Genomic DNA, 20,836 nt, shown 5'->3' with positions numbered 1-20,836 from the left:
TCTTCAGTTTTTCAGCATAGCCAGTGTTTGGTTTTGTTAGTATAACATCTTTACTCCGATGTCCGAGACTCCTTTCTCTAAAACTAAAGTCATTTCTTTAGAGAAGCTCACTGAAGCATACAGGCCTCAGAAGGCCAAGCCGTCAAAATACCTCTTCTACCTCTCCCAACAGACCTTAGTGCATGAAATATGATGTCCTTTCAGCTGCTAATGTTGTGACAGTCAATGCTGCTTCGCCCCTTTTTCTGTTGTTTGTCTGTCTGTTGAAGTGCAGTCCTTGATTTTACCAATCTGATTTAATACAGGGCACTTTTACCCCCTTCCTGCCCAGGCCAATTTTCATCTTTATGTGCTATTGCAATCTGAATGACAATCGTACAGTCAGGCAGCACTGTACCCAAACAAAATTTCTATCACTTTGTTCACATAAATAGAGCTTTCTTTTGGTAGTATTTAATCACCACTGGGTTTTGTATTTCTTGCTAAATAAAACTATGGTATACATCTGAAAATTTATTAATCCTGATGTACCGTCGGCCTCTCATTTCTTGAGGCCCTAAAATGCCAGGACAGTACAAATACCCCCAAATTACCCTATTTTGGAAAGTAGACAGTCCAGGGTTTTTAGTAAGAGGCATGGCTGGATTTTTGAAGTTTGTCATAATTTTCTGGAAAATTAAGAATTAAAAAAGAAAAATGTTGCGACGGTCAGGGACACTCACCACTGACTGACGACAGAACGAAAAAAATGTATACTATTTTCTATTACATTTTTTTTTGCAAATTTTTTTTAACACACGGGATTATTTACTAAAGCTGGTGAGTGCAAAATGAGTCACATTTCTGCATAGAAACCAACCAGCTTCTAACCTCAGCTTCTTCGATTAAAGCGGGAGTTCCACCGTTTTTTTTAAAAGTCAGCAGCTACAAATACTGCAGCTGCTGACTTTTAAAATATGGACACTCACCTTACAGCACGCCCACGATGTCGGTACCCGAAGCCGATCTGTCACTCAGCTCTCGGGTTCTGCCACTGCCATCTTCGGGATGGGAATCAGGAAGTGAAGCCTTGCGGCTTCACTTCCCGGTTCCCTACTGCGCATGCGCGAGTTGCGCTGCGCAATACGGACGGTCCCTGCTGTCTCTGGGACCCGTATGTTTCGGGGAAGGGACAGGAAGTGGTGGAAATACCTGCAGATTCTGTGGCTATCTATGCCCGGAAGTGGGTGCAAATACCTGTATTATAAAGGTATCTGTACCCCCCTCCACCCTGAAAGATGCCAATTGTGGGACCGGAGTGGGGGAGGGCTCCTATGAGCGGAACTTCCACTTTAGGGCGGAGCTCCGCTTTAAGCTTTGGCAGTAAAACCCTGGATTTTCTATGCTGTATTGTGACAAAACTCTCTAACTTTATTAAATAAACTCCACCATTCAGAGCAATATAATGTTACCATAGTAACATTGTACCACTCGGGGAAATGATCAGCATTTTTTTTTTTTTTTTACACATTATGCTTACTTATAGCAGTGAGTTACATTGCTAAAAGCAAGCATTTTACTGAATGAAACTAAATCAATCATAAAAAAAGGAGAAAAGGGCGGGACTTTAAATGAGGTACACAGTCATTGGTGAGGGGTTAAAGAGACATATATTAGATATATATCATATTAAAAATCATACAAAGTATTAATCAACGTCACAGTATAATTCATCTATATACACAAAGGAACATGTTAACACATGCTTGCTTTTAGCAATGTAATTCACTGCTATTAATACATGACAGTGGATAAAAATTAGAATTACACCATCTCTGAAGCTTCCTATTGCATTAAAAATTGATGATAATCATAACAATATACCGTATATACTCGAGTATAAGCCGAGATTTTCAGCCTCTTTTTTGAGGCTGAAAGTGCCCCCTCGGCTTATACTCGAGTCACCGCTGTCTGACTGCCCGAACAGCGTGTCGAGCAGACAGACAGCGGCCATTCTAACTTTCAAAAGCCGCGCCTCCGGCTCCGCCTCCGCCTGTGATAGGCGGAACACTCAATTTCCCAGCAGTCAGTGTTCCGCCTATCACGGACATCGGCTCATCCTCGTACTACGGACGAGGATGAGACGATGTCTGTGATAGGCGGAACACAGACTGCTGGGAAATTGAGTGTTCCGCCTATCACAGGCGGAGGCGGGAGGCGCGGCTTTTGAACAGGGGAATGGCCGCCAGGGCGCCGACGAAGAGCGGCGATCCTGGCATGGGACGACACGGAGGCTCGGGACGGGACGACACGGAGGCTCGGGACGGAACGACACGGAGGCTCGGGACGGGACGACACGGAGGCTCGGGACGGGACGACACGGAGGCTCGGGACGGGACGACACGGAGGCTCGGGACGGGACCGGACGGAGGCTTGGGACACAGGTAGGCTGGACACACAAGGCTGCACGGACACACACACACACACACACACACACACACACACACACGGACACACACACACACACACACACGGACACACACACACACACACACACACACAGGGAGGGATGGATGGATGGACACACACACACACAGGGATGGATGGATGGATGGACACACACACACACACAGGGATGGATGGATGGATGGACACACACACACACACACACACACACACACAGGGATGGATGGATGGATGGACACACACACACAGGGATGGATGGATGGACACACACACAGGGATGGACGGACACACAGGGATGGACGGACACACAGGGATGGACGGACACACACAGGGATGGACAGGCATATCTCACCCTCGGCTTATACACGAGTCAATAGGTTTCCCAGTTTTTTGGGGGTAAATTGGGGGCCTCGGCTTATACTCGGGTCGGCCTATACTCGAGTATATACGGTACAAATATTCATATGATTAAAATTAGACACATGATCAGTTTAAACATTGCATGTACTGGAGGCTCGACGCATTTCGTTGAGTTTTATGAACTCTTCAGGAGAAAAAATATGTCAATCTGAAATGAGATTTAGGGATTTCTAAATCACTGCCTTTATAAGGGAAACAACAAAACAGAAATAAAGTATGAATCAGGGGTTATCCCCTTGCCTGGAAAATACTCACAGCTGCCATGTAAAGGAAGTGCAGCACTTCCTTTACATGGCAGCTGTGATTATTTTCCAGACAAGGAAACTGATCATTTGTCTAATTTGATTCATTTGAATATTTGTATATTGTTATGATTATCATCAAACCCTTTACAACCACTTTAAACTACAGGCAAGCCTATAATTAGGCTTACCTGTAGCTGCACTGGATATCTCCTAAACCTGCACAGTTTAGGAGATATTCCTGTATTTTTATGTGCAGACGTCATGCGGCACATGCACACTTAAGCCAACTGAAGCAATGGCACGTATGTGTACTGTGCCATTCCCGGCGGTTCCCACGCATGCGCGGGAGCCACGATACCCAGAAGTAACCTCCAGCATAAATGTCGCCGGCCAGAGGGGGAGACGAGGACGGCTGCAGGGGCTTCGTTCTCGGGTAAGTAATTTATAATGAGCTAGTATGCTATGCATACTAACTCATTATGCCTTTATCTTGCAGGGTGTTTTTTTTTTTTCACGAGGGTTTACAACCACTTTAATGTAATAGGAAGCTTCAGAGGTGGTGTAGTTCTAATTTCTCTCCACTGTCATGTATTGACATGTTCCTTTGTGTATATAGATCAGGAATATGCAATTAGCGGACCTCCAGCTGTTGCAGAACTACAAGTCCCATGAGGCATAACAAGACTCTGACAGCCACAAGCATGACACCCAGAGGCAGAGGCATGATGGGACTTGTAGTTTTGCAACAGCTGGAGGTCGCTAATTGCATATCCCTGATATAGATGAATTATACTGTGTGTCAGAAACCATGAAACAGACTGAGACAGAAGTACAATCAAATCACACTTGTTTATTAATAAAAATAAAAAGGTAAATAGAAAAAAAGCATAGTCAAGCATAGCCAGAGTCCTGTAGCCAGATCGGGTAGTCAGCCAGTCCAAAGTTCATTAACCAGATCGGGTAATCAGCCAGGCCGGAAGTCAGGGATCCAAGGAGAGCAACTGCAAGCAGGATAAGAAGCCAGGTGGGATGTCAGCAAGCCAGTCTTGAAACAAACAGCAGGAGATGGTTTCCTGTGATGTGACCAATGCGAAGGCAAATGAAAAAGTGAGCAGGAAGGCTTTAAATAGGCAGGTCAGACAAGCATCATCGGGAACAGCTGGTAACTGTGGAAAGAAAAGAGAACTGGCAATTAGCCGACAGCTGAGCGACCAGCCCAGAGGAGGAAGGGCTAAGCCAACCCTGACACTGTGACATTAATTATTACTTTGTATGATTTTTAATATAATATACATCAAATATATGTCCCTTTGACCCCTCACCAATAACTGTTGCCTCATTTAAAGTCCCGTCCTTTTCTCCTTTTTTCTTATACAGACAAGGCTGGAGGCATGAGAACTTAACTGCCTCATTCAAAGTCCCAACATTCACTTTTTTTCTTAAAACTGAATCAATCAGTCTGTTTTATTGTGATTAGCTGTGATTGGTCAAAGCTAATCACATGGGCTGTGATTGGCCCTGTCTGTACCATGTGATCAAATTGACCAGTCACAGCTAGCAACATGGTACCGGCAGTGAGCTGGAAATCTGATGAGTCTGTGGACACGGCCGGTGACAGATTGTGCCACTGCACGGCCCTGCAATCAGTGCTTTCTGACAGGACCTCATATAAGTCTGGATGGAAAAGCCACCACCTGCTTGTCATCTGTCTATAGGCAGGGCGGGAAGTGGTTAAACCTTTAGCTGGTATGAAGGTGATGATGGAAACTGGTCAGGGACAATGCAACTATAAAGCATTCAGACATCTGATGTGCATGCTCATTGTGGCTCACATTGAAGGAAGGAAGGATCAGAAGGACGCACCCAGAGCCTGTAACTTCAAACACAAGGGTGCTTCAATTTTCCTTGTTGAAATACGGATCATTATATTTAGCAAAGTTAAAAAAATAGTGTGTGTGTTTTCAATGAACATATTTATTACAGCCCAAAAGGAGACTCATAGGTGGCCCATAGATGGTATGAATTGATTCCTGCTGAATCAGCTAAAAATTGTTGCATGCGTGGCCCTTTCACCGGACTTTTCTCATAGGAACCAGGTGGGAAATTGTCAGCTAAACAATGCCTACATCCAGGCAGATGCAAGCACTGTTCTAGGATTCTGATAGCCAGCACTACATTTTCATCCATCCTTACTGTTTAACGTGGATGGGGGAATATACAATTTCTCTTATTCAGCTTTTTTTATGAATGAGAAAAACCTTAACATACAGTATATGGCCAGTTTTAGTGCCACCACTCTAATCCCCGCTACAACCTTGTCAAACTTTTGGAATACATAATACGCCTTCTGCTGTCTGCTGATAACGCACTAGTCAGCATTTGAGCAGCCTATCGCCAGGCCCCAAGGTCGGAGATATTCCTAAGAAGGTACAACTACCAATAAAACTGCGTATTGTTAGTAGCTGCAGTAGGGTTTAACCACTTAAGCCCCGGATCATTTTGCTGGCCAAAGACCAGAGTACTTTTTGCGATTCGGCACTGCGTCGCTTTAACTGACAATTGCGCGGCCGTGCGACGTGGCTCCTAAACAAAATTGACATCCTTTTTTTCCCACAAATAGAGCTTTCTTTTGGTGGTATTTGATCACCCCTGCGGTTTTTATTTTTTGCGCTATAAACAAAAAAAGAGTGACAATTTTGAAAAAAATGCATTATTTTTTGCGTTAATAAATATCCCCCAAAAATATATATAAAAAATATTTTTCCTCAGTTTAGGCCAATATGTATTCTTCAACATATTTTTGGTAAAAAAAAAATTGCAATAAGCATTTATTGATTGGTTTGCACAAAAGTTATAGCATTTACAAAATAGGGGATAGTTTTGTGGCATTTTTATTAATATTTTTTTTTTACTAGTAATGGCGGCGATCAGCGATTTTTTCATGACTGCGACATTATGGCGGACACATCAGACACTTTTGACACATTTTTGGGACCACTGTCATTTATACAGCAATCAGTGCTATAGAAATGCACTGATTCCTGTGTAAATCACACTGGCAGTGAAGAGGTTAACCACTAAGGGGCAGTGTAGGGGTTAAGTATGTCCTGGGGAGTGAGTCTAACTGTGGTGGGGGACGTGGCTACATTTGACCCGTCACTGATCTCTGCTCCCGATCACAGGGAGCAGAGATCAGTGACACTGTCACTAGGCAGAAGGAGGAGATGCTTGTTTACTTTAGTATCTCCCCTTTCTTCCTCTCCGTGAGGCGATTGCGGGTATCCCCGTGGACATTTAGTCCGCGCGACCCGACTCACGGAGGTCGCCACGGGCGCGCAGGCCGCCTCTTAAAGGGCAACATACAGGCACATTAGTTTGCCTGTACGAGCCCTTCTGCCAACGTATATCGGCATGAGGCAAGCGGTTAAAAAGGCGGCTAAGAGTTAATTTAGGCTTTGAAGGAAACTTACCAAACAGCTGACAGGTGGTTTTTTTTGACAGGTTTGCTTTAAGAGACTCCGTCACCAGCTTGAAAAAGCACAGAGAAATAAGAGCTCCCTTTCCCCTTCCATGTTAAAGCCCTCTCCTCTTCTGGTATCGTCAAATTACTGTCTATGCAGGCCCAGCTCCTCTGCCCTTACCTTTTGCCCCCTACATACCTTTTATATGTAGCTTACTAGAGAGAAACTAAATACTGTAGAGCAGGGGTGCCAAACTCAATTTCATTATTTGATGGCCACATCAGCCTTATGGATCCCTCAAGGGGCCGGCTGTATCTGCAACCCTAGATGTCAAGAGCACCTGACCTCCCCAGATCAGATGTCAAGACTCCCCCCCCTCCACCATCAGAAGTCAAGAGTCCCCTGCTCTCCCTTACATCAGAGTACACCTTGTGTTGCTGCTGGGAAGAAGCTGGGGGCAGAGCTGGGAAGCAGAAAGTTCTGGGTCTGGATGAGGGCTGGAGTCTACTGAGCACTGAGACCATGGGAGGCAGAGATGATGGGATGCACAAAGAGGTGCAGGATCTGTAGGGGGAGTTCTGTCCTACTCTCTCTGTTGACTGCTGAGATGGTGGGGGGGGGGTGGGGTGGAGATGAGCCTCTTCGTTGCTGCACAGAGAAGCGCAGGATCTGGTGGAGGAGTTCTGTCCTCTCTGCTGGGACAATGTGGAGGCGGAGACGAGGGAAGATCTGCAGCTGCAAGAGAGGTGTGGGGGCCACATGAAATGGCCTAGCTGACCGGATTTGGTCTGCGGTGTCCAACACATGTGCTGTAGAGTGTCACATCCAAAATGGAGATGCCCAGCAGCAGTCTCAGGGCTTTTGGATGTCTATACAGGAAAGTCTTTTACAGGTTAATAACATACCTATAATAAGTTTCATGAACATATTATTTCCTAGGAAGATTTTTGTTAAACTAAATGGCAACAAAATCAGTTTACTGGGAAAATGAATAGGTAGTAGTCATCAACGACACTCTATGGGTAGTGCAGCTTGCAGCAATGGGGTTAGATTGCAGCCATGGCGCTACACACATGGCGTTTGCATGTTCTCCTAGTGCTTGAGTGGATTTCCTCCCATACTCCAAAGACGTGATTGTAGGTTAATCACAGCCTCTTATAACAGACCCTGGTAACGCTCTGTTGAGTGGCTGGTGCACATTTCAGGCACGGAACTACAAGAAATAAAGTAAGGGTTTGAGTTGCACCATAGATTGCAACATGGTCATGATAGTAGGTAAGCTGGGGACACTCTGAGCTGCTCTCTGAACTTTAGTGTCATAGGCACAATCCTGGTTTTCTTGTCTGCTAACTACAGACCATGTAGATCTTGTGACTTCTGAATCCATTTGTGGTTGACATATCGGTAGAGTTTATGTTATACGCCGAATGACATTCGTTCATCTTGACACACTGCGAAGTGTCTGTCGGCAGGAAATGCCTGGTAGAATAACTTCTCTTAGCAGATGTGACCACTGATGTATGATGCATATTCGAGAAGCTGTCAAAACACATGTAGGCGATGGAAAAGTGATATATCCTCATCTAAAAGTAAAAAAAAAGTTTTGTGCCAGTGTGTTATACCCTGGAAATGAAGGCCGTCTAGCTCCAGAATTGATCTTTGGTTGTTTTCTGTAGCATATGTTTCACAACCACTAAGCTCAATAGCTGCCCCAGGCGATAAGTAACGTCAAGTCGGGAACCATGAATGCCTTCCAGAATATACTGCAACTGTGATAAATTTAGAAAGTCTACGGAGTTTAACTATATTAGCAAAAGGTAATGGTTTGGGGTCAATGTTAGTTTAAATACAATAGGAGTCTGAGCGTGGCCTAGGCTGAGGTTGCTCATTGTGAATCTTATATAGTCTCCCACTCTAAGCTGTTGAGTTTTTGTTGGGCATACCCACCTATGGACATCCTCTTTTGATGACTTGTGGCCTGTACACACAATCGCAAATCATACGATAAATACCGCTTTCTAAGTGATCATACCATAATCTGATCGTTAGTACACAGCTTTCGAGAGCCAATCACGACAGCACTTTCTCCCAATCCTTCTCTGAATTATTTAGATGTTTATTGGCATGGACTGTACACGTGCCTTATTGAGGAGGGGGACTCGCCATGTTTGCTGTCAATTAAATGCTTTGATGAGAAAGCAGGGGGTGGGGCCAAGCCGCCAGTCTGTGTAAATAGACACAGACAGGATGGCTCGGGAGCAAGCCCGCATGTGTGCCCCCATAGGAAGGGGCTTTCAATGGGGGCACTTGCCAAAGAGGAGGAGCCTTGAGCAACAGCAGGGGATCTCAGAAGAAGAGGATTGGGGTACTCTGTGCAAAACCATTTCACAGAGCAGGGTAAACATAACATGTTTATTATTTTTTTAAGCTTTACTGTGACTTTAAAGGGTGTGGGGGGGGGGGGGGTGGCTGGGGTAAAAGAGACAAAAAAAGGGGGGAGGGAAGAGGAAGGGTGGGGGGTGATCCCCCGCTGAGCAGAGCGGGCTCCATACATGGACACGTCCTTGTGAAGGAGCCCTAAGTAGGCAGGACTGACGAGCAGGATATCATCAACAGCTTAGTAACTGTGGAGAGAGATGGGAGCTGGCGTTTAACCAACAGCTGAGCGGCCAGCTCAGAGAAGGAAGGGCTGTGCCCAGCCCTGACACACGCCCAGTGTCCTCAGCTGGTTAAGTTGACTCTGTCAATGCCATGCAATGGCTCTGTCCAGTGCCATGCGTTGACTTCAATGCTGTTTGAGTCCTTCACATAAACAAATACAGATATAAGAAATTCTGACACTCCTTAGCAATATCCTTATTCCGGGCAAGTGAACTAAACATAGTGAATCCAGACAGTCAGGTAACTAGCATTTACAAGAGAAGGTCAGCACTTTAAGCTCCCATACTCTTTTATTATGACAGAGTGAAGATGTATGCAAAACCAAAGAAGAAAGCACCCTTGCAGCCAACCGTATATTTGCTTACCAAGGGTTATTCCAAAGGAACCTTGACTTGAACATAATAGAGTAACTGGTAGTTTGCTGAGGCAGATCCCATAAGGATCCTCTGTTAGAAGTCTGTTCTGTGATGATTCATTTGCATGCGGTTTGAAAAAAATATATATATACACCAGGCTTTTTCAAAATAGCCTGCTGATGAAATGATCTTTATTTCTGTGCGGTTTACCCTTCCAGGAGCCAAGAGATGGGTTTTCATTGTGGTTTACCACTGACACTTAGAGGTCTCTGCGACCTTGCTAAACTTAAGCATCTGTCTGTTTTAATTTGTTTGTGAACCTAAAGAGGAACTCTGCTGGGTGTGCACTGAATGCCAATTTACTTTTATAAGAACATCAAGCAATATAAAGTCAGTAGGGGACTTAAAATGAAACTAAACCCTCCTGTCCTTTACAGCCAAGGAAGCTGCCATCTTAGCCTCTGTTTGATCTGCAGTTGCCAATATAGTGCACATGTGATCAGTTATGACACCAGTCATTTGATGGTTTGACAGATTGGCTAGCAGCTAACATAAGCACATCAGTAATTGTAAGGCTTCTTTTACACGGGGTATACTAAAGCACATGCCTGTGGAGGGTCATTTCTGCCTGCGTAGGTGTTCCGTGCATCCCTGTTCAGGCAGTCACATGGACGTCATTCGGTACAGAGCTATACAGACAGACACTGCTCCCGAGCTTACATCCGTGGAGGTGCACGGCCCCTAACATGCACTGTCTGCTTTCGGGGCCATGCACCCACATGGATGTCAGATTGGGAGCAGCTTCTGTATCCCTGCAGCTGCTGCTTCCCATGTGACATCAATAGGACTGCCTATGTAAGAATGCGCATAACGTCTGTGCATCTCTGAGTAAACATGGCCCTCCTCAGGGGTATGCTTTAGTATATCCCGTGTGAAGGAGGCCTTAAAGCGGACTTCCACCCTAAAGTGGAAGTTCCGCTCATCGGAACCCTCCCCACCTTCCGGGGCCACAATTGGCACCTTTCAGGTGGGAGGGGGGTGCAGATACCTGTATAATCCAGGTATCTGCACCTATTTCCGGGAATAGCTAGCCGCAGATGCCCCCCTCCCCCCCCCCGTTCTGTTCTGGGAAACACACAGTTCCCAGGACACAACGGGGACCAGTGAAGACGCACAGCGCGACTTGCGCATGCCCAGTAGAGAACTGGGCAGTGAAGCCGCAACGATTCACTTCCCGATTCCCTGGCAGAGGATGGCGGCGGGGGAAGCAGAGAGACGAAAGATTGCTCATCATCTGCTGCCGACATCGCTGGAACAGGTAAGTGTCCATTTATTAAAAGTCAGCAGCTACAGTATTTGTAGCTGCTGACTTTAAGGCTGGGTTCACACTGCTGCGGGGGGAGATCCGGATGTGATTCGCACCGCAAATCACATCCGATCTCCGTAGCACTGCGAGTTCAGCCATACAGATAGTATGGCTGAACTCGCAGCTGTCCCGCAGCAAACTCGCACGGGACCCTTTTTTGGGTCCGCAACGGAATCGGATCGCATGGGGGTTCACACCATGCGATCCGATTCCTGTGCGAGTCGGCAGATCGCACTGCGATATGCCGACGGATCTGGGGGTGTCATTAACATAACATTGACACCCCCAGCCGTCCGCATAGGGCAGTGTGAACTGCTGGCGGGAGGTATGCGATGCGGGAAAACGCCGCGGATTCGCGGCGTTCCCGCATCGCAATAGTGTGAACCTAGCCTTAATATATTTTTTTTAAGGTGGCACTCCTCTTTAAAGCATATGGAAATCCGAAAGCAAAAATGTAAAGTATAGTAGTACCTTGAATTACGAGCATAGTTCGTTCCAGAAGCATACTTGTAATCCAAAGTACTCCTATATCAAAGCGAGTTTCCCCATAAGAATCAGTGGAAACTCAGACAACTAGTTCCACGGTCACTGTTCGTGTATGCAGTACCGCATGTGGCCAGAGGTGTGGGGGCGCTGGAGACACTCAGGAACCGAGTGTCTCCGAGTATCTTACAGCGTCTGTGTATCTCTGAGGGTCACTGGTGCCCCCGTACCTCTGGCCACGGCGGTACCGCACACCCCAGTGGCTTAAATCCTGCTTGTCTTGCAAGGCAACACTCTCAAATTGAGTTAGGATTTAAAAAAAAAAAAGCTTGTATTGCAAAAACGCTTGTATACCGCGTTCCTCGCAATTCAAGGTTTTACTGTATTGCAGCTTACTAGATGTGTTGGCTACATTTGTCTTCCTTTTTTTCCCCAGATTTAGTTTTCTTTGTTCTTACCTGGTGATGCTTCAAATATCACACTTTCCAAATGATTAAACTCATTACTGCACTGTTTCTAAGCAAGGAGCTATAGGCCTCTTTCACACTAACGTCCCGTTCAGGCCCGCCTGTCAGTTTTTCAGGCGGACCTGAACGGGTGCTCCATAGAGGTCTATGGAGCGTCGGATGTCAGCGGTGACATGTCCGCTAACATCCGACCCGCTCCGAACCGCAAAAGTGTAACGGAGGAAAAAGCTATTTTTCCATCCGTTTGCGGATCGGATCGGGTGACGACGGGCACTGCGGTCCGTCGTCATCCGATCTCCCATAGGGGAGAGCGGCGCTGTGACAGGTCCGTCCCTGCACAGTGTGCAGAGACGGTCCTGTCATCTCCCTGCTCAGCGGGGATCGGCGGAGTGATCCCCGCTGAGCAAACGGATATCCACGGGGCGGATAAGAACTGATCCGCCCCGTGTGAAAGGACCCTTAGTTGGACTTCAAACATGCCAACCTTTGTTTATCTCTATTACATAGTGTTGATGGGGTTATTAGTTCACATAAGAAAGACAACATTGTTTTTGCTCACTGGAAGGAACAAGTATATGATATTTCTGGCAAGATTAACCAGTATCTTCTGCACTTACTAAAAAATTTTTATTAGCCTGCAAAAAGAAAACTAGCACAGCCATCACATCTAACCTGCAATTTAGTACAGTTTTGTTTTGTTTAGATATAATTACCTCAATTCTTCTTAACACTAACCTAACCCCTTAGCTAAGCCCTTAGGCCGCGTACACACGGGCGGACTGTTCGCCCAACCTTGTTCGGCAAACAGTTTCATCAAACAGTCCGCTCAAAATTTGCATGAGCGGACTTGCCCACACACGAGCGGACTGTTTGACGAACAAGGTTGGGCAAACAGTTCGCTCAACTTTTGAAATGAACGGACTCGCCCACGTAAGGCGGAGGCAAGTCCGCCCATTTCGAGCGCGTGTACAGGTAGGCGGGGCCCGCGAAGGAGACGTCGCGGGCTCCGCCGCCTGGAATGGTCTTAAAGGGGAACCCCGACGCCGAAAAAAATCGGCGTGGGGGTTCCCCCAAAGTCCACACCAGACCCTTGTCCGAGCACGCTACCCGGCCGGCCAGGAAAGGGGGGCGAGCGAGCGCGCCCCCCCTCCTGAGCCGTACCAGGCCGCGTGCCCTCAACATGGGGGGTGCCTTGGGGAAGGGGGGGCCGCGCGGCCCCCCCACCCCAAAGCACCTTGTCCCCATGTTGATGAGGACAAGGGCCTCTTCCCGACAACCCTGGCCGTTGGTTGTCGGGGTCTGCGGGCGGGGGGCTTATCGGAATCCGGGAGCCCCCTTTAAGAAGGGGGCCCCCGGATACCGGCCCCCCACCCTATGTGAATGAGTATGGGGTACAATGTACCCCTACCCATTCACCTGTGAAATAAAGTACAAATAAAAACACAACACAGGGGGAAAAAATATTTTATTGCACAGCCGGGGGTCTTCCGTCTTCGGGGGTCTTCTCGCCGGACTCCTCCGCTATGTGTGTGTAGCTCTTTTGCCAGCGGAGGAGTCCGGCTTTCTTCCTCCCCGCCGCCGGCCTCTTCTCCCGACTTCGGGGGTCTTGTCCCCCTCTTCGGTTCTTCTGCCGGGCCACCGCGCCTGGTCCGGTGGCCCGGTCTTCTGTCGCCGTCTTCCGTTCTTCTGTCGCCGCCTTCGGTTCTTCTGCCGGGCCACCGCGCCTTCTTGTAGCTCTTTTACAGGCGGTGGCCCGGTCTTCTGTCGCCGTCGCCGCCTTCCGTTCGTGTTCTTCTTCTTGTTCTTCTTGTTCTTCTCCAGGCGATGTTGACACGTCGCTCCCTCCGGCCGGAATGCCAGAGCCGCCCTGCGCTGTGACTTATATAGTGACAATGGGGCGGGGTCACATGGTATATGTCACATGGGTTGATGTCACATGGTGACCCCGCCCCCTTACGATGTCATAGTCCCCATGTGACATCAACCCATGTGACCAACCCATGTGACATATACCATGTGACCCCGCCCCATTGTCACTATATAAGTGACCGCACAGCGCGTCCCCGGCATTCCGGCCGGAGAGCTCGTCGAGTCAACATCTCCAGGAGAAGAACAAGAAGAACAAGAAGAAGAACACGAACGGAAGGCGGCGACGGCGACAGAAGACCGGGCCACCGCCTGTAAAAGAGCTACAAGAAGGCGCGGTGGCCCGGCAGAAGAACCGAAGGCGGCGACAGAAGAACGGAAGACGGCGACAGAAGACCGGGCCACCGGACCAGGCGCGGTGGCCCGGCAGAAGAACCGAAGAGGGGGACAAGACCCCCGAAGTCGGGAGAAGAGGCCGGCGGCGGGGAGGAAGAAAGCCGGACTCCTCCGCTGGCAAAAGAGCTACACACACATAGCGGAGGAGTCCGGCGAGAAGACCCCCGAAGACGGAAGACCCCCGGCTGTGCAATAAAATATTTTTTCCCCCTGTGTTGTGTTTTTATTTGTACTTTATTTCACAGGTGAATGGGTAGGGGTACATTGTACCCCATACTCATTCACATAGGGTGGGGGGCCGGTATCCGGGGGCCCCCTTCTTAAAGGGGGCTCCCGGATTCCGATAAGCCCCCCGCCCGCAGACCCCGACAACCAACGGCCAGGGTTGTCGGGAAGAGGCCCTTGTCCTCATCAACATGGGGACAAGGTGCTTTGGGGTGGGGGGGCCGCGCGGCCCCCCCTTCCCCAAGGCACCCCCCATGTTGAGGGCACGCGGCCTGGTACGGCTCAGGAGGGGGGGCGCGCTCGCTCGCCCCCCTTTCCTGGCCGGCCGGGTAGCGTGCTCGGACAAGGGTCTGGTGTGGACTTGGGGGGAACCCCCACGCCGATTTTTTTCGGCGTTGGGGTTCCCCTTTAAGCCCATTCCAGGCGGCGGAGCCCGCGACGTCTCCTTCGCGGGCCCCGCCTACCTGTACACGCGCTCGAAATGGGCGGACTTTCCGAGCGGGAACAGTCCGCTCATTTCGAAAGTACAGCGGACAAGCCCACACACGGGCGGACTGTTCGCTCAAACACAGTTTCAGCGGACAGTTTTTCGGAATTTCCGAAAGACTTTGTCCGTCCAACTGTCCGCTGAAACTGTCCGCTGAAAGCCCACACACGAGCGGACTGTCCGCCCAAACACTGTTCAGCGGACAAGGTTGGGCGAACAGTCCGCCCGTGTGTACGCGGCCTTACACTAATTATCCCATAGATCTGCGTTTCTCAGCTTTTTTCAGTCAAGGCACCCTTCAAAAATACTGAACAATCTTGAGGCACCTTTTAAAAATGATGAACAATCTTAAGGCACCTTTTAACCACTTGTTTACTGGGCACTTAAACCCCCCTCAGTCCCAGACCAATTTTCAGCTTTCAGCGCTGATGCACTTTGAATGACAATTGCGCGGGCATACAACACTGTACCCAAATGAAATTTTTATAATTTTTTTCCCACAAATAGAGCTTTCTTTTGGTGGTATTTAGTTACAGCTCGGAGTTTTATTTTTTGCTAAACAAACAAAAAAAGATGCAAAAAAAAAAAATCATGTTTAATAGTTTGTTATAAAATTTTGCAAACGGGTCATTTTTCTCCTTCATTGAAGTGCGCTGATGAGGCGGCACTGATAGGCTGCACTGGTGGGCACTGATGGGCTGCATTGGTGGGCACTGATAGGCTGCATTGGTGGGCACTGATAGGCTGCACTGGTGGGCACTGATAGGCATAGTTAAGGCGGCACTAATAGGCACAGATAAGGCGGCACCGATGGGCACAGATAAGGCCGCACTGATGGGCAAAGATGGGCACAGATAAGGTGGCACGGATGGGTGGCACAGATGGGTGGCACGGATGGGTGGCACGGATGGGCACTGATAGGTACCACTGATAGATGGGACTGATGGGCACTGATAGGTGGCACTGATAGGTGGCTCTGATAGGTGGCACTGCTGGGCACTGATGGGCGGCACTGCTGGGCACTGGTAGATGACACTGATGGACACAGATATGTGGCACTGGGGTGCAGCACCTTTGTTGAGGCAGATTGTGGGCACTGCTGGGTGGCACTGTGGGCACTGCTGGGTGGCACTGTGGGCACTGCTGGGTGGCACTGTGGGCACTGCTGGGTGGCACTATGGGCACTGCTGGGTGGCACTGACGGGGGGCACTTACTTTTTTTAAATGTGGCACTGGCAGGGGGCAGGTGGGCACTAGCAGGGCTGGCCATGATCGGGACTGATGTCCCGATCACGGCCGCCGGTGATAGGCTTTTTTTTTTCTCCTCGCGCTGACAGCGCGAGGAGGAATAATAGCCGATTACCGGCTCCGTTATATCACATGATCAGCTGTCATTGGCTGACAGCTGATCACGTGATAAGGGGTCGGGATCGACCCCTTGCACGGATCGGTGATCAGGCGAGTCTCATAGACTCGCCGATCACAGGGCGCGCAGGCCGCTCGTGCACGGGACGAAGTCAATAGACGTCGTCCCGGAAAAGGAGATCCGCGCTGTAGCCGTCATTTGGCTATAGCGCGGATCTCAAGTGGTTAAAAATGATGGACAATCTTGAGGCACCTTTTAAAAATTATGAACAATCTTGAGGCACCCTTCAAAAATAATGGACAATCTTGAGGCACCTTTTAAAAATGATGGACAATCTTGGGGCACTTTTTAAAAATTATGAACAATCTTGAGGCACCCCATTCTAAATTGTAAAATCTATTCTTATAGTTTTACATAATGCAGCAACATCCACACATGTAGGACACCCAACATTAGAGGCAATTTATTCTTTCAAAGCAAATACACTTTTGCAGAGTGGTATGGACTAGTATTCCAGTGTTTCTCTTTTCCCTCAGTTTTTTTTTCCATTACTCAGCTAATGTGACCCCAATGCTGATGGAGAGGTGCAGCGGAGGGTCAAACAAGGATGCTTTGCAGGGGACTTGTATACAATTTTTTGCCGATTTTTAGGCATTTTGCCAAGGCACCCCTGGAAAAACCTCAAGGCACCAAAGGGTGCCTGGGCAACCTTGTTGAAAAAGGCTGCCCTAGATAACCACACACTGCCCAAGCCACATCTTCGCAGCAATAGTGCTGAAAATAACGTCTTTAATTTTGATAGATTTGCAGATGAATGGTGATTAGCTATGTTCTTTATCATTCTAGGTGATGCTGGTTGGAGATTCTGGAGTGGGAAAGACTTGTCTTCTGGTCAGATTTAAGGATGGCGCATTCCTGGCCGGCAGTTTCATCTCCACTGTTGGGATTGACTTTCGGGTAAGCTGCTTCCCATGCTTTCTTTTACTCTTCATCAGAGACATCGATGTTATGAATATGGACTTCTCACGTAATGCTGCCTTTGGTTTAGGGCTGTGTTGTATCATTCCAATCTCAGGGGCTGTGATATCTGCACAGCAAGGTACCATTTCACCTAGAAATTGTAGTTATAGCAAGTTGAATCTCCTACCAGCTTTTTCATTCTTTTCTGAATTACATTGATGAGTTTGTGGCCGTAAAAATGATTGGGAACTGCAGTAGTCTCACCACTGATGTTCCCAAAAAGGGAGTCTACTGATTGGATTAGGGCAGGGCTGGACTGGGACAAAAATGTGGCCCTGGACTTCATCCAGACCCGCCCAGGGCACAGCACATCCTTATCTGCAGACAGTATGACACCCAACGTGTTCATCACTAATCACTTCCAACCGATACCTTCCACCACTGTTTTGTGTACACTTCAGCAATGGTACACAGCATTGAAAAGTTATATACAGTTTAAATCATTTTTTTTTTAATTATGCGTTTTTTTCAATGTGAAACGTGTAAATATATGTTAAAGGTGTAAAAATATAAGCGAACAAAGCAAACAAAAAAAAAGTTTTAATTATTAGTTTAAAAATAGAAGTGAACAAAACAAATCAGCAGGAAAATAATAATTAAAGAGGAGGTCCCCCCCCCCCCGAAAAATGTAAAGGCTTTTAATGTATGGACACTTACCTGTCCTGCGAACCCGCGATGTTGGCAGTGATGTTGGGTGCAGCTGCCGCCATTCCTGGTAAGGGAAAAAAAATGTTTTAATATTCAAAGTTAAAACTTAAAGGGCAGAAGATTTAATAGATGGGAAGATGAAGAAATTACTAAAGGATGATTTTTTTTTTTTTTGGACAGCTCCAATTGCCGGGACTTCAACAGGTTAACCCCACTGACAGCTGAGTCATCGGGTTGTTAAGGCAATGGCAGCCCCGCTTCTTAACAACTGATAATTGACGGCTTTTTATTTTTTTTATATTTCAGCTGTCAGTGGGGGAATCCTGCTGACAGCTAAAAGAATCAAGCCTCAAATTGGTTCAGGTATTGGAGCATTTGCACAAGTACCAATACTCCTGCAAATGCTGAGTATCAGCACCCATACCGATATTAATAGTGATATCGGAGCAACCCTAGCTTTCTTAGTATTTTTGATCCATTCCTGGTCATGGGATCCCACAGCTCCACCTCCCCTGTGTCAGTGAGCTTCTGCAGGGAAGAGGAGGGATCTCCAACATTGGCTGGGCTATAGGAGCCTATGAGTGATGTCACAGCTCTCGGAATCCACAGCCGTTGTTGAGCGCTCCCTGAGCTGTTGCTGCAGGATCATGTGACTGGACCGGAGCACATTAAAAATAGGTAAGTATACAATAATTTATTTTACAGGTTAGGCAGGATAGGTAAGAGGGGGAGGGAACACTTTTAAGAATAGCTAGACTTTGGCTTTTCTTCCACATTAATACTTAAGCCCCGTACACACGATACAAAAACCGGAAGTAAAATTTCATCCAACGAACGATCAGCCGATTTTCAGGTCGTTAGTAGGTTGCTTTCAACAGCCGATTCCGATTTTGCGTCCGACAAAAGCTGTGCAGACTATAACATTTTTTTCATACGTGAACTCTACATCCAATTTTCGTTTAATTATTATGGTTTTTGCCTGAAAAAAAATTGTAAGAGCAAGACGCATGCTCAGAAATAAAAGAATACGTACAAAACTATTCAACACATGACGTCACTTCTGAAGTTGTATTCTGTCGTATGAGAATTTTCGTATGGTGATTAACCTCTTCACTTTCAACATGCATTCAACAAAAAACAGACAAATGATCGTCCAAAAATCTGATCGTGTGTACGAGGCTTTACTCTTCCCAGTGTTTCCTGTTTTTAAAAGACAAAACTGCCTGAAGAAACTACAGTCTGATTCTTCCAGGAATTTTGGTTGCTGGTCCCCTGCTGCAGTCAGTGGTTGGATCCGCTGGCCCCTATTTCACAACTGTGGCCTGTAGGAACGGAGGAGCCAGTGGGAGAAACCAAAGAGAGGCGCTGGGACCAGACCACTGACACTTCCTGAAATGTTGGATTCTGAAGGTTCTTTAACCAGTGGTATCTCTTCACTACAGTAAAATTCAGCATCCGGGGCAGCTGGAGAGGTATTAACTGTCTTCTTTGTTTTCTTCTTTAAATTCCTTTTCAAATGACAGAGTCACATTGATATCAAAAGTATATAAGTATACTTTTGTATATTGAGTCAAAAAGTAGATCTTGCTTGCCATGAATAAACCATTTTTGCTCCCTTGTGTTTCTTTAAACTTGACAAACTAGATCACCTTGTCTGTCTAAAAGGACATTTGTGGTGTAGACTCGGTGGTTTTGAGACCTGTCTGATAGTCTTAAGCCCCATACACACTATCAGATTTTCTGCTGATTTTTTCCTTCAGGTTTACCAAAACCATGTAGTGCAAGGGCCTGCCTGATTGCATATAAATTGAAACTCTTAAGGTTTGACCTCATATTATATGGTTTTGGTAAATCTGAAGGAAAAACTCAGCAGAAAATGGATAGTCTGTATGGGGCTTTAAAGTGGCTGTAAACTCTTTTACACCACTTGTACCTACAGGTAAGCTTACAATAAGGCTTGCCTGTAGGTACTGTGAATATTTCCTAAACTTGCACCAATTAGGAGATATTCAGAGTGCATGCAGCTGATGATATCACCGCCGCATGCACTCTGAAGGTCTGGCTTACAGTGGCGGACCTTCATAGTCGGTGCCCGGAAACGGCGGGCTCCCGCGTGTATGTGCAGGAGGGACGTTATCATGCCCCCTGGCCACTCATGTAGCCTGAGGCCGCGAACCCCAAAGGAAAATGGGGTGAAGATGGCAGCCGTCTCAGTGGCGTTGTAATGCTTAGTTCTAAGTCTCCAATAATGTGTTAGTATGCGATGCATACTAGAACATTATAACACTGCCTTGTGGGTGTTTTTTATTTACCACCAGCGGTTTACAACCGCTATAAAGCAGAACTAAACCCATTGCTTGAAAGCCCAAGTTTACCTAAAACAAGAACCAAAACTAAAAATAAATCAGCACAAGGGATGTTACTTTCCTTCACTGAGATATATGTTGCTGTGTCCTTCTTTTTCCGAAATCTTCCTCCTCTAATGCCCCTCACCCCCCACCTATCAATCTTCTACCCATCCTCCATTGTGTTTCGTTCATGGAAGCTGTAGTAATGGCTTCAAAGAATAGAGGAGGGGGTGCAAAGGGTAGACAGGCATCTTTATCGAAGGGTCAGCACCTTTGATGAGAACTGTCACGACCCAGGGGTGTGGTGGGGGGGCATCAGAGGAAGAAGGAGCCAAAGGAGGACACAGCAGTACAAGAGACAGATCCCATTAAAGCTAGCTCCCTTGTACTGAATTTTTTTATTATTTTTGTTGTTGTTGTAGGTAACATTAGGCTTTAACTGTTTCACAAAACCGTTGCACTCAAGGTATGCCATGAATGATAACAGTCACAGTTGCTTGTGTCCTCAACCAAACCGTCAAGCCATCAAATTGCTGGTGTCATGACTGGGGTCACATCTTCAGCACCATGGCAGGT

The 20,836-nt window shown here is 47.2% G+C and overlaps 1 protein-coding gene across 1 annotated transcript in view; it reads left to right on the top strand.

The window, feature by feature from the left end:
• Nucleotides 1-20,836, top strand: part of RAB26 (RAB26, member RAS oncogene family) — a 382,574-nt gene that overhangs the window by 56,271 nt on the left and 305,467 nt on the right. Inside the window, exon 2 of the mRNA XM_077449361.1 lies at nucleotides 17,091-17,201. Within this exon, the coding sequence (XP_077305487.1) occupies nucleotides 17,091-17,201 (111 nt within the window). The remainder of the gene's footprint in view (nucleotides 1-17,090; nucleotides 17,202-20,836) is intronic.

The sequence above is a fragment of the Lithobates pipiens genome, unplaced genomic scaffold (genome assembly GCF_037356315.1).
Source record: "Lithobates pipiens isolate NorthernLeopardFrog02 unplaced genomic scaffold, aLitPip1_a1.2 Scaffold_22, whole genome shotgun sequence".
In the NCBI taxonomy this organism is placed as follows: domain Eukaryota; kingdom Metazoa; phylum Chordata; class Amphibia; order Anura; family Ranidae; genus Lithobates; species Lithobates pipiens.
Note: the sequence above shows the minus strand (reverse complement) of the source record. Positions and strands in the feature narration are given on the sequence as shown.